The following is a 14,935-nucleotide window of genomic DNA, read 5'->3' as shown; positions in this document are numbered from 1 at the left end:
GGAATACTACCTGCTTTCAACCTTAGTCTATGCAGAATAATATGAAGGATTGCTTCAGTCCCATCAGGTTGATACTACTTTTACAAGAAAAAGCGAGATCTTGTGTGTTACAGCACTTTCTTTACTTGTTGGCTTAGCGTTTCTTGATTTTCTTCTCAGTTTTGTTTTGTTCCAGGATGTCTTTTCTAATTATGAGGACTATAAAACTGGAACTGTTTAATGAATACATGGTGTTATCTCTACTATCTTTCTGATGAGTGACACTGGAATAGCTCAGTTGGTACAGCATGAGACTCTTAATCTCAGGGCTGTGGATTTGAGCCCAACATTGGGCAAAAGATTTCTGTATTGCAAGGGGTTGGACTAGATGACCCTTGTGGTCCCTTCCAACTCTACAATTCTATGATTAATATATCCTTATATTTGAGGCTCAGCATCAGATTTCTAGATTGCAGCCCTACTTTGAAGGAAACTGAAAAGCAAGTTTAAGAGCGCATTCAGAGTTCTTCTTAAAATATGTTCTTGTACCACAAAACAACTATTAGAACAAGCCCACCCACCTACCCTTTCCAAAGACATTAGGTCAGATTATATTGGATATTACATTGGAATACTTCCTCCCATAATGTGACCACTTTATCACAAGTCCACCACATGGGCTAATGTGAACCCAACATTGTGCACCCCCTTCAATAGCTTTTCCTTTATCAAGGCTGAAACTGATTTGAAGGGGTATTTCCCCACAGGGCTGCCAGTCTGCCTCTTCAATAGAAATTTGCCAGCCTGACTCTCACATAAGTCACAGCCCATGTCCACCCGGCATAATATTTTATACAGTTTAGAGACCAGCTAATGTCCTTCCTTCCTGCTGAGCCCAAAAACCTTTTGAATAAAGTAAGTTCAAGCCATCCCTGGGTGGGCTTGAACTGCCAACTTTCTGGTTAACACACTAACCCATTGCTGTTTTGCATTTTATAAAATGCAGCGAAATGTAGCAGAAATTGCAGATAGGAAGCCAAGGTTTGAACAGGATTTGTTAGATTGTGCATATTTGCTATCTGGGGCCTTGCAATCAAAAGTATGTCTCCCTCTGAGGAGGGAAGCAAACCTGTTTCTCCTGTTTTCTGGAGCAGTAGTTTGAAATGGAATTAGTGAGATGAGGTGACACTTGTCCTTTGGGCACTGGGGATGGGACTGAAATAGTGTGCTACCAAAGGGCCTGTTGAATCTTGTCTTCCTGGTCCTGCTGTACACCTCAAGAATGAGTGTCTCCTTTTATGGCTCACTTCCGATAATCCTATTGAAACTGTGGATTAAGACGTGAGCGCACACTGCAAGAGGCAGCTCTCCTCAACTACTTCTAAGCAGAGAAGATCCCAGGGCATTTGGAATCTGGTGTTCTCCTTAGAATTAAAAGCCAGCCCTGGTACTTACTTTCTTTTCTTTTTGGAAGGCTGAAAACCTTTTACCACAGAGTAATTTCTAAAGCAAAACACAACCTTTTGTTTGTCTTTTGTATTCTTCTCTCATCGCGCCACAATGTTTTCCCCGTCCATCTCCCTTGGTAGCTCTAGGGCAGATTGCACAGACTATCCTCTTAGCTCTAAGACTCTTGTGGTTTGTTCTGTGCTTTAACCAGGTGAGTAGCAAATTCACAAATACATATTAATAGTGAATTAAATAGCTTTTCTGTGGTGACTACTGTTGTGCACTGGGGTAGGCTCAGCTAGGGTGTAGCAACACCAGCAGACTGGGCCGTGTGCTCTAGGTTACTTTATAATTCCTGTATAGGGAGCTGGGCTTTAAAAGTGCTGGAGAGAAGATTTAGCTTCTACTGACCTAAGAGAGTGAGGTTTTCATTCACCTCAAAAGAAGCTTTCTTTTAAAGTAATTGCACTCCAGCATTAGGACCTGGCTTGTGTTTACTGCTGACCCCACCCTGCCTTGCCTTTTTCAAGAATCTGAAGCAGCGATTGTGTTTTTAGAAGCAGTATGACAAGAGCGAAATTCCCCAGAGGCAAATGCAGAGTGTGAGCTGTATACACACCAGTACAGACAGACACACAGGGCTGGGAACTCCCAGAGAGAGGGAGGGAAAAAACGTAAGCAGGAGAACCAAGTAAAGCAGGAGGGGGAGGAGGGGGAGAGCTTTTAACTGACCTATTTTGATTCTTCTCCCATCCTCCACCCACCTACCCAAAAGCACCTTGGTGACCACGCTTTGTTGACGCCTCCCTGGGATCCGCTCCCATCAACTGCTGGGTTGGAATTGCCCAGACTGACATGATGTACCTCTGGGTGAGTAGAGATCTGTGTGAGAGCTTACACGCTTTGCACATATAAGGAGTGGAAAGCTGAAGATTCTGTGCAACCTTGTGCAGACTCCTCTTTTGGGCTTGGCTCTCTTTTTTTCAGCCCCTCCATATGCCAGGTATTAGTTGGCCCCTATTTAAAAATATGGAGATGTGTAATTAAATTATTGTTGAGCACAGTGCTTTTGGTAGAGAGAGCAAGAGTGAATGAGCAGGAACTTTACGAACTGCCATATTCTGGCACCTGTAGGTAGGAGAGACAATTTTATTTTCTCCATAGGTGTCAAGCAGTGACACAGATTCTTCTTAGGTGGGTATTTTGGTGTGACTGGTGGATGCTACTAGCAAAGAAGGGGATTTGGCAACTGAAATGTAGATAATGATTGAATTCTAGCCAAGGAGGAAGTAATCAAAGGTAAATTGCAGTAGTTGTTGTGCATGTGGTCAGAGGCTGGATGCAAGGACACCTTGTCTACAGTCATAGAATTACCAGAATGGAACACACAAATGTGCAACCTTTCTTCAGTTAGCTGATGCTGAATTACATAGGCAGACTTGATTTGTTAGAGTAGATGGTTAAGTTATAAATAGATAATTCAATGCGATCTGCTCTTGTTTTTCAAAACAAGCTGAGTGGGGAATACCCTGTTCTCCAAACTTGGTCATTATTTCAGTGCGGCAATCTAAATTTTGTATCATGGAAGTTATGCTGCTTTCAAAATTAATTATGCGGTGTGTAATTTCCCCCTTGTGAAACATGTTAAGCATTGTTTAGCTTGTTATAAGTAGTCATAGAACTTCTGAGTCTTGGTATTGGTATTGAAGTAAAAATTACACATAGATATAAAGGTGTTCAAAGGGATTGCACAGACGTTTAAAGCAAAGAAACTGAAAGGCACTAAGCAGAGTAGAATCTGAACGGAAGCCTGGTTTCTGGATCCAAATAAATTCTGGAATCACAAAAAAGCATAGTGTCAATGAATGTGATGCTTGCCAGTGTAAATGTTTCCAACTTCTATAATTGATTCGGAACTCAGCATTTGGGTTTGTAGAACTTTACCTCACCCCCCTTTTTTTGCAAGGTGCAGTGGGAGGAGCAGAGCAAGAAAGGAACTGGAGGCCTCAGGGTAGAGGCTTCAGGCTTGAGTTGTAGAAACATAAGATAGTGAAACTTTTCCTAGATATATTTCAGCCATTGGCTGCTTGGGTTGCCAGTTTTTTGTTTTACTAACCACTTCTCCTTTGTCTTTAAGTGGAACTTGATTTGTAGACTTCATGCTTATCAATCACCCTGATGCAAAAACCTAAAAAAACTGCTAATTTATGCAGTTTTAGGCACTGCACCAGGAAAGGTTATTCTTCCTTTCAGCTCTCATCCTATTAGTTTGCTGTATACATGACTGCAACTATGAGGGCTAGAAATTTGCTATTGTTAATATAGTAGTTGAGATTCTCCATATTTATGTAGTAGTTGTCAGAACGTGTGAAGCTCATTATGAGTAGAAGTGGAGAACAATACCAGTCTTTACCACAATGCCTGTAACTTTATTTGGGCACAAAAAGTCTGGCTTTGCTTTATAGTGTTCTGTAAAGTGTCACATGTATTGATGGCGCAATTTCAATAATCCAATAATGAGGAATCAGACCTGTGATCCATCTTATCTCTACATTTTGTCTTTTGTTGGTGGCTTCAGTTGTGTTGCATGACACTAGTGATACTAGTTCTATATTGTTAGCGCCTGACACCAGGCTGACTTTTACTGTCTGCCTGTACTTCAATGCTGAGCTACATGTCTGGATAGCAAAGGATGCAAAGAACTGCTTGCGTAGGCCATTGGAAAGTTTGATGGTGATTTCTTTGAACAGTAAATCCCAATATCATATTGCAAACTGGCTTTCAAACTTCTTAGTTTTAGAAGTAAATTTCCACTTGTAAAGAATCATGGAATCATAAGTTGGAAGGAATCCAGAATATCATCTAGTCCAATCCTCTGCAATGCAGGAATCCCTCCCACAACCACCCCTGGGTGGGCTCGAATCACCAGCATTCTGGTGAACAGCTAGGGTTCTTGTTGAACTCAAGGATCCTTTCTGGAACTAGGTCCATTGTTGTGTTGAATCCTAACCAGCCATCTGCCATGTTAGGTACCTAGTCCTTTTGAAAAGATACTTATTCATCTTTTCTGTGCTGTCACACAGAAAGGTTCTACAGCTGTGCAGGGCACCTGGAAACTTTAGAGATTTGATCCCGCTTCCCATAAAGGGAAAATCTCCCCCTTTTTCCCTTGATGGGTGGAACAAACATGGTTCTGCTCTGTTTTCTTGCAGCTACTTTATTGGCACAAAGTTACCTCTAACAATGATCACATGGCTTATCTACTTAGGAGAGGAGCATTCAGATGAATCTTGTTCCTGCTGCCAAAATCAGACATGCAGAATCCATGTTTCCCATTTTGAGGTTCTCTTGGAGAGCATGCTTTACAAATTTCTGACACCTGTTATCACAGATCAGTATCGGACTATCCACTGACTATGTTGCTGGGTGCTTAATCAGTTTCCCAAGTTTCTGTCTCGAAGCCATTCATGATTATGAAGTGGTACAAAAATGGAGACTTCAAGGACCCATGCGTCCTTAGGACTGGCTAGGTATCCACAGGTAAGCCCAAATGAGAGAATACAGATGACCTTTCCTACAGCACCTCAGGCATCAACGTCTTTCAATCCACTGCTGCTGGCTGCCCTATCTTCTATTATAATGGAGGTAGTAGCTTCTCCAAATCGACAGTGAAAGAGAGTACAAGTCCTACTGGTACATTAAGGCCATGCCTACAGCAGAATTCAACATCTACTAATATGATTGCTTTGTTAGTGTAAGCATTAAGCAGTAACAGAGGCAAAAAGAATTGCTTAAAGAAAAAAGGAAGATAGCCAGCATGGCCAGTTGTTAAAGGATGGTGAGACATCAGCTCACTCTTCCTGTAATGTAAGGATGCTTTCAGACATTGAGTGATATCCAGTGTTTGTCATGTTCAGAATAGGCCTGTTAAAATTGATGTACATAAGTCATTTGATTTCATTGGGTCTACTCTGGATATGACTAATGTTGGATATCACCCACTAGGTCCCCTTCATTTTTCCAGCAATTGCTTAGATACACATGTAATACCTGCATACCATGGAGACCATTATGCCTCTGTAGAATGTATCATTGTGTCTTCAGTCTCAGTACGATAACTATGGTGTGCATAGGGTTGTTGTTGGGTTCTAAATAAATAAATAAATTCTGCCAATCACAACTAGCATTTTGTTTTTATTAAATTTATTTATTTGGTTTTTCAAATTAAAATTTTACAGAGATATATCAAACATAAATCATAAGAAACAAGATTCCAAGGAATCTCCTGAACTTCCATCCTCCCCTTTGTGGGTCCTATTATTAATCATTTCCTCCTGCATCTTTTATGATGATCCAAATCTTTTACCTCTTCCATTATGTCCTGAATTCCACCTTAAACTACAAGTGATATTCCAATCCTACTAACGATTTTAACTGTTTACAATGGTCTTTAAGATAAGTTGTAAATTTCCCCTATTCCTTATTAAAATTTTGGTCTCCCTGATTTCTGACTCTTCCAGTCATTTTAGCCATTTCAGCATAGTCCATTGACTTCATCTGCCATTCTCTGGTAAGAACTTTATCTTCTTTCCATCTCTGGGCCAGTAAACACAACCAGCATTTTGAATAAACGCTCCAAATGTATAGTCCTGTGTGATGTAGATAACATTGGACTAGGAAGACTGCTGCAGAAAATATTGGACAAAGTTCAAATCTGTACTTACTGGTAGTTCCGAAACCTCTTTCAGCTTACTGTACCTCACAGGGTTGTTATGAGAATAGAAAGCGGTATTGATCATGTACGTTGCCCTGAGCCCCATAAAGGAAGGGGAAGTTAAAAATGTAATTCTGGTGTAACAATTTATTTTCCTCCCTGTTTTTGAACAAGCAAATAAATCTTTGTGCAAACTTTTCCAGCTTTTCCTTTCACATGCACGTTCGTCAGTTATAATAATTTCTTTCCTCGGTGCTCTGTGAAATGTAGCTTTGGCTTAGATGTGCTGTTTTGGTCTTTAAAGAAGGATAGTGAAAACATATTCCGGGAGTATCTGCTTTGCTCTGCTGTAACCTTTTCATTTACAGTATCTTGTATGCGAGGCAAGCTCAGTTCTGAACATCTTTGCACTGCCTACAATATTTTCTTTCTCACTCCCCTTAGTCTCTGAGCTCATCAACACCACCCCCCAGGGGACTGGAAAACGAAGTCTGCCAAACTGGGTCTTAGCAACATCTTACTCACGGTGCTGTTTCATTTGCCCTTCTGCAGAAAGTACCATTAGTAAAATGAATGATGATTACAGGGAGAGTTAAACAGAGTGCAGCATGTAGCCATCTGTGACTTTGAACTTTGCACAGGCTGTGTTTAGGGTACTCTAGCTCTGAAAATATAGTACGGTATGGATATTTGTTGTGACATGGTATCCTAGTTGGTCAGGTAAGGATGCATATATTTCCCTGTATTTCTGTTGCCAAGTGAAATTCACAACAGAAGCATTTTATTTGAAGGAAAATGGCTTAATAGACCTTTCAGAGTAAGGATGGACAATCATCTATTCCTAGTATATACTGAATACTGAAAAAACAGAGGAAAACCATTTTGTAGCAAAGGAAGAGTTTTATTGTTCATACCTCTCAAGCCAAGATAAGTTATTACTAGGGTAAAGTGGATAAACTATGTAACGTCGGATGTTTTTAATAATTAGTTTGCAAGTGAAGCAGGTTCTTTTACATGGTCTTTCTACCATTTTGCCACAGTTTCTACTCACACACCACCCATTCATGATACTTTTACTCCTCTCCTCAACTCCTTTTACCTGCAAGCTAGAAGAGGCGCAACTGCAGGGAGCTCTGAACTTGGGTCATAGGAAGCTGTCCTAAATTGCGTCAGACCATCTTGTTTGATATTATCCACGCTGAGTGGAAATTGCTCCTCAGGGTTTCAGACAGCCCTATCTTGAGATCACAGGGATTGAACCTGGAACTCTGCATGTTCTATGCCATTGAGCTATGACACTTCCCAATCTTTCAAGGGAATGGACTGCAGCCTTGCTCCTTCTGGCTTCTGCTTGACAATGCTGTCTGACAAAGATGCTGTTACATATTGCAGGCTTCCCCTACTGTCCATCCTGTTAGAAGCCACCCCTGCAATGACTTAAGCTCATTTTTATGCTTTCATGAGAGCCATTGCCTTTGCTATGTCCAAAGTTGTCTTGAATGGGGAGGTGGGGGCATTAATCTAGTGCTTTGAGAACATATACTTTGTCCCCCCGTGCCTACTAGCCTTGAGTGAATGCAGAATAATTTATTTGTATAACAATTATTATTTTTTAAAAGAGAAAGTATTTGTGATAGGAACATTCATTAACTTCATATTCTCTTCCTTCCCCATCTTTGCTGCTCTCAGATACCTGTTCAGATTCCTGGTTTCCACTCTGGGGAAAAGTTAAAGAGGAAACTGACTGGTTTTGTTTTTGTGTTTTTTTTCATTGCTAGGCACATTAGAGGCATATATTGATATTAGTATGCACACTGGTCACTATCTATTAGTGCTATTCAGAGTAAACATAGTGTAAGGACTTAAGGTCACCATGCTCATTAATTTCAGCGGGTCCATTCTGTGTAAGACTAATGTTAGATACACCCTTTCGTTTTTCAAAAACTGAATGCGGGAACTTTGAGAATGTGTTGGAAATCTTTTATGAAATAAAGGGCAACCCTCCGATATGCCATTAATTTGATTTTTTTTAAAAAAAATAGTCAGTAGATGCTATTAGTATCCTGCGTGCCCAGTTTCAGCTGTGGATGCCTTCCTCTCTCCCATTCATTATGAGGAAATCCTGTCAAATTTGCCATGACTGTCTGGCCTTGGTAAGCCTACTGTGTTTTTAGATGTTTGGCCAGATCATGATGTGCCATGTCACTGATTTCTGTGAACTTGTTTCTTATCCTTTTCCGCAGGAGTGTGCCTGTACTTGGCCGTGTTAGGTCACAAATCCCGCCTTGTCACCGTGGAACTCTTTTGCTGTTTAACTACAGTGGTGGCAGTGCAGATGCTGTGCATTCAGATACAAAAAACAAAGCAGCTCTCGATTTAATCCCATTATGTGATGTTGATCTCAGGACCACTGGACTCTTAGTTGGATTCTGGCTTTAATCCTGTAAAGATCAATCTTGCCCGTTGCGCTCTCTCTCTCTCCTGATTTTAAATCCCTCTTTAATCTTGTTAATTGCACCAAGCTGTTTTCCTGTTCACCAGCCTAACTGTGTTATGCCTTCACAGTGTTGTTTCTGACCTGCTTTCCCCTTTGTTCTCGTAGGAATAAGGAATATGGGTTTTATGGACGCTGGCTTAGTAACACCCTAGTAGCACCCTAGTGACCAACTCACATCACTCAGGTTTTGTATTAGATTATTTGGGTCATTGCAATTAACTACTGTACCAGAAGGTTGCTTAGTTCAGTTGATACCTTGAAAAGATGGGTTGATTGGTCACTTGGGTTGTTCCTCTGCCTGAAGAAGGCAATGAGCCTGGAATATTAGAGCTGTTTCATAAAGCAGTGTCTTGAAATAAGGTACTTACGGAATAACATGATCTCAAGAAGAGACTATTACTTCATTGACTGGTAGTTAAGAGTTCTCATAAAGATATTGGCAAAGCACATAGATCCCGGAATGACATACCTCAAAAGTTTGGCAGAATTTCAGTTCCTTAAATTGACGGAGGGGAGGGGGGTTGACACATTTTTTTTTGTTTAAAGGTAACCTTAAGAAGAGAATAGCAGAAGATGCACATTCAAATGCAGGGCCTTTTATTTTCCATTTTGTTCTGTCTTCCAGCCAGAAAAGCTTGAACTTCCTTTTATATTAATGCATGGGGCTGATTTTTCACTGTGACAGATGGCTCCTACCAGGCAAGACTTAACATATTCATTTTAGTATATTCCATAAAAAATGGTGATTGCAGCAATAATAAGTAAGCAAAGTTTTTGTGTGAGATCAAACAAAACATCTCTCATCTACTGTTTTTGGTAATTCAGTAGGAAGTGATAGACCAGTTTTTAAACCAATCAGTACTGAGACTCATTTTGTTCTGCCAAATTAAGTTCCTCCATCTATTTGGACACAGACTATTTCATTTAAAATAGAATAAATCTGGCTTTCTATATTGCTACATGTTGGTGGTTGTAATCTCCTAGTACACAATTCTGCCTACAATGTGTGTGAACATAGAGCAATATTGTGTTCATTTTCATTTAAAGGGTACAATCTTTTTTGAGACTGTTAGACTTTGGGTGGGGGGATGAGGATTGCATCCTCGTTTCCTTTGTTCCTAACCTTTAGGAACTGGAGTTTGGTGCTTTGGTTGGAGAAAGATTGTTGTCTGCATCAGCCTTGTGTGATCCCAGCAATTCTTGGGTTAAGGGAATTGCATTTGGGGCAACATAGTGAGTGCGTTTCAGTTCTTTTTGTGTTGCCAGTAGCAAGAAAGGGGGAAACTTTTGATTTCTAATCCGCTTTAGAGGAAGCTCCATATCAGGGCCGCACAGAAACATCCAGTCAAGCAGCTCCTTTATCATAAAGGGGATTTTAATTAAAACTGTTTTCGCATTATGAGCGGAATGAACGTCAGTGCCAGCTAGTCCTGTATTGGGCATTTATCTCCTTCAAACCACATTACCCATAATTGCTACATTAAATCAAAGTTGGAGAGATTAGAGGTCTGAATTGGGCAGGCAGCTGGTACCAGACTAGGGAGCTCCATACTGCTGAGTTGTTGATATGGGGTCTCCTCCTTCAGAGTATAGATGAAGAAATGACTGTGGCAGACTTCAGGTGAACCCAAGTCTCTTTTTGTAGGACGGACAATTGGGTCATAATCCAGAAAGTGTGACAAGCTACATGTCTGAAACATTCCAAACGACTGTCCTTCATCTTAATGCTTTTGTCTGACCTCATTGGGGCATAACAGACACAAGTTGGGGTCCTGGGGGTGGGATAAAGGTGAGAAAATTTTCTCTCCTCCGTAGTGCAGGGTTCGCTAAACATTTTGGGCCAGTGGTCACATTTGGAATTTTGAAACAGTGCCACGGGGAGCAGCCAGGACATGGCTGCTGTAAGGACATGCCATAACACAAAATGGCTGCCATCTCTAAATGAGCGGAATAGAGACAGAGGACTGCAAAACTAGTACAGGTATGTCCCCTCCATCAGTCACCCCATCTATGGAAAAACGCACTTTCGTGCTTACTCTCAGAGAGAAAAGCTCTTTGCACCTCTCCTCTTCCAAATGGAAAGGAGGGTAGTTGTCCAGTCCTGGCATCATTGAAATGTGGGCATGTTTAATGGAGCAGCTTCAGTGTTGGAAGCAAACAGTGCCATGTTTATGTTTTAGGATATATTTTATGAGAACTTTTGCTGGTGCCAAAGTAGGTACAGGTGGGCATAGTACCGCTCACTATGCACTAGTGTTCAGCACTGGGGCTCAGGCAGTCATCCTTAAACCAACATGGAGTGTATACATTGGAGAAAATGCCTCCCTGCACTGTAGGTGAGTGGCATTGAAGCGGGCAGCGCACTAAGTAGGCTCTTTGAGCACCCTACTCCTCACTCTGAGAATGAGGTCCTCCTTCTTTGAGAGTGAGGAGTTGTGATTGAAGTGACCATAGTGAGCATTTGCACTGGCAGTGAAAGATGTAAAATTTATTGAAGTTAACAGAGACTTCTACACAAGTGTTTGCCAGTGTTTCGACAATATACATTGGTGACAGTACAGTCCACCTCAGCTACAATGCCTTGCTGTGAGAAAGTGCCCCTTCCCGAGGGTGCTGCATTAAGGGGCAAGGATGGTACATGGAAGTAGCAGAGGGAGTAGTAGTAGCAGCAGCAACAACAACAACAACAAGGGAGCAGCAGGCAGTAGCAGGAGGAGGTAATAGGTGACAAGGATGCATGGAGGAAAAGGAGGGAGTGCAAGTGACAGCAACAGCCCACCTCAAGCAGTGCACTGTGTCACACTGACCTTGAATACTCTCAGCTATTAATATTGTAGGTCACAGTTGGGTCTGAGGCTGGTTTAGATTTCGAGCCAGAAATTTCCCATACTGCACACCCTTCAGTTACAGAAAAGGTCAATCTACTTAAATGGTCACCTGAGACCCTATTGCAGTCCAAATACACTACTCAGTTGCATGCATAATTCTTCCAATCCATTGACTTACATGCAACTGTTTCCCTCATTTTTTCCACTTTAAATAAGACCTTGCTACTCTCTGGTTGTTGCTTGGTGGGCATATTGCTGTCCAGTCACAGCTAAGCTAAAATCATGGCTTTCTCCTCTCTTTTCTATGGGCAATTCACTTTTACCTCTGGGGAAGAAATGAAGGAGGAGGATTTAATAGAAGAATGAAATTCCATCTCTAGACAATAAGGCTAGAACTTTTTATCTCTATAGACCCAACAGCCACCAACATTATGTAAGATATTGAACCTCATAGGTTATTGCTAGGTCTTTTTGGGTTGTTTTTTTAATGCTTATCATTTATAAACTTGTCTATCTCTGGGGAACCACTTGAGTGTGTAGAAACTGCTACCTCATTTTTTGGTGTTGCCAATTCATTTTCAAACGTCCTATGTTCTCTATTAAAGGAACTGATTAACACTACCTGTTAAATGCACCGCCTGCATCCTGAGTTCAGGAAACTTGCTTTCCTATAAAGGTCACTTCTGGAATTGGAATGTTAGTTTGTGATTAAACCTCATTATCTGCTCATCCCCCTATTTTTTTTAAATATAGTTTATTTCCTGCCATCTGTGTTGTCTTCTTCTGGCCTCCTGATAGACAGCAGAACATATTCCTTGGTCTGTGCTCTCTCCTGCCAAATCCTGCTCATTAATGCCTGTTTTTCCTAGATATCAACTTCTGGAGAGGACTTAAATTTTGTATCCAGGAAGTACCTAGGTACCTCGAAACCTGTTGACTAGTTGTTGAGTAATAAGATGGATTTGTTCATGCGTGCTTTGAGCATTTTGTCAAAATACTGAAATAAGAGCTGGGTTGTATGAGCAACTGTTAGAACATTCAAGTAGGCAAAAGCTTAATTTTAACCCTTCCTCTGTCTTGGCTAGCTCAGTCTTCCTCAACTTGGCATTGGATACCAACTCCCATCAGCCCAGTGAATATTGCCAGGAGTCAAGGACAATGAAGGTTGCAGTTGAAAACATATATGTAGGGCACCAGGCTAGGGAGTGAGTGCCATTTTGCTAAATTGCCACTTTTTACTTTGGCAGAGTTTCACACTCATATGTCTTCTAGTTCTCAAGGTAATGTGTGTAAACTACTGTGGCCCAGTTAGCACATAATGCTAAGCCAAACCATGACTAAGCATCTACAGGCAAAAGGGGGCATTCAGAGAGAAAACAACAGCCAGTTTGCTCCTCCTCTGGCTTGCTGCCCAGAGCTAAGCTTAGGTTATGACCCAACCTGGTCATGTTGTTTCTCTATCTCCAAGCAAGTCACAAGCTGTAGGCAAAGTTTGTTACTGGATTATTGCTTTAATTAGATTTCTTTTTTTTTGGGGGGGGGAGGGGAAACCATGAGCCCAGGTTCAAATGTAATGCTAAGCCAAACCATGGCTTAGCTCTGGGGTGGTGCAAAGTGGCCATACTTGCTCATTCATGCTTAGCCATGGTTTGGTTTAGCATAAGATGTGAATTGGCCCTATGTATAGCTAAGTTGCTCTTTCAATTTTTCTGTTTTATGTATTGCTATTTGTATTTTATTTCTGTTACAAGCTACTTAGGATTACATTTTGTAGGAAAAATGGAGCATATTTTAAAAATAGAAATAAAACATAATATTAGTAAATCAACTTGCACACTGCAAGCAATAGACTATTGTTCCTGTCTTCTACAGAAAGTACTCCCTCCTCAAATCTTTTACAAATTTATCTGTTGTTCTTTTAAAATTATAAAAGCTATGGTGCATCATCACATTTTGTAGTAGTGAATGCCATAAGATTGTTTTGCCATTTCTGGAGAAATACTTCTTTTTGTCTGTTTTCAGTTTCATTGGATGAGCATTAATTTTGGGAACATAAGTACTTAGGAAGTTGACTTACACCAAATCAGACCAGTGGTCTGTCTAGTTCAGTACTATCTACATTGACTTGTAGTGACTCTCCATGGTTTCCACCATGATGCAAAGATAACTTTCCAGGTTAATCGTTAACCGGTTTAGATTCATGATCAGACATAAATGAAATTAGTACTGTTGTGTGTGTGTGTGTGTGTGTGTGTGTGTGTGTGTAGAGAGAGAGAGAGAGAGAGAGAGAGAGAGAGAGAACATGAATATCCTGCAATACTTTACATATTACAGTATTTCCCATTTATCCAATTTGAGATACATTGCAAGTCCCACTTTCCAAATACAATGCACTCCCAGGAAATCATTCATTAGGAAAGCGTTCACATAACGAGCTGACGATTTCCATTATTTCCTATGGGAACATTTCTGATCCGTGGTTTGTCTTCTCTCTCTCCCTCCTTCCATGGTTTCTGCCGGAAACTGCAGCAGCCAATCAGCAAAAGACAAAGGAAAATAAGATTTGTCCTATTTCTCCTGGTCCCTGATTTCTCCAGGCTGTCAGTAATTTGTGGAAGGGATTCCAAGCACGTACCAGAACTTTAGGCTTTTTAGAAAGCCGTGGATTTTTTTGTGGTTTGAAAAGTGATGGGGAAATGCATTGAGTAGTGTGGAAGACTTCAAAGGTTTTGAGTCTCACAGGCAATATATCAATGGAAATTATTTATGACAACTTGCAAAGATTACTCATGTGATAGCTGGTATGTGTTACTGACAAGAAATGGATTTATGTGTGATGGTTCTGAATGAAGAACTCATTGTTGCTATAATGGGTTGTATCCAATTAAGTTCTACTCATAGAGTAAAAGATACCCCTGACCATTAGGTCCAGTTGCGGACGACTCTGGGGTTGCAGCGCTCATCTCGCTCTATAGGCCAAGGGAGCTGGTGTTTGTCTGCAGACAGCTTCCGGGTCATGTGGCCAGCATGACTGAGCCGCTTCTGGTGAACCAGAGCAGCTCACAGAAATGCCGTTTACCTTCTTGCCAGAGCGGTACCTATTTATCTGCTTTCACTTTGACGTGCTTTTGAACTGCTAGGTGGGCAGGAGTTGGGACCGAACAACGGGAGCTCACCCCATTGCGGGGATTTGAACCGCCGGCCTTCTGATCAGCAAGCCCTAGGCTCTGTGGTTTAGACCACAATGCCATCCTCATAGAGTAGACTCACTGATATTAATGAACCTGTGGTGGTGATGTCAATTAATTTGAATGGGTCTACTCTTAAGTATGACTAACATTGGATACAACCCATTGTTTCCAATCCAAGCTGAATATTGAAGCTTCATGAAAACAATTCCATACTTTTTTTAATGGCATGGTTGCTTTATATTTCAGCAAATCAAGCATATGTTGGAATACTGCTGTT

The 14,935-nt window shown here is 41.0% G+C and overlaps 1 protein-coding gene across 20 annotated transcripts in view; it reads left to right on the top strand.

The window, feature by feature from the left end:
- The window catches only part of RBFOX2 (RNA binding fox-1 homolog 2), a 174,653-nt gene that overhangs the window by 51,688 nt on the left and 108,030 nt on the right, over nucleotides 1–14,935 (top strand). The window contains exon 1 of one of the 20 annotated variants that reach the window (XM_083700699.1): nucleotides 2,088–2,298. The exons of 18 other annotated variants lie outside the window; for them this stretch is intronic. In XM_083700699.1, the coding sequence (XP_083556825.1) occupies nucleotides 2,284–2,298 (15 nt within the window). In that variant the 5' untranslated portion in view covers nucleotides 2,088–2,283. Of the gene's footprint in view, nucleotides 1–2,087; nucleotides 2,299–2,540; nucleotides 2,563–14,935 lie in introns of those variants that run through there. One more of the 20 variants, XM_083700703.1, reaches the window with a different exon arrangement.

This window comes from Podarcis gaigeae (genome assembly GCF_964106915.1).
Source record: "Podarcis gaigeae genome assembly, chromosome: 10".
NCBI classification, from domain to species: Eukaryota; Metazoa; Chordata; class Lepidosauria; order Squamata; family Lacertidae; genus Podarcis; species Podarcis gaigeae.
The sequence above is the reverse complement of the archived record's forward strand: the minus strand, read 5'-3'. Positions and strand labels throughout refer to the sequence as shown.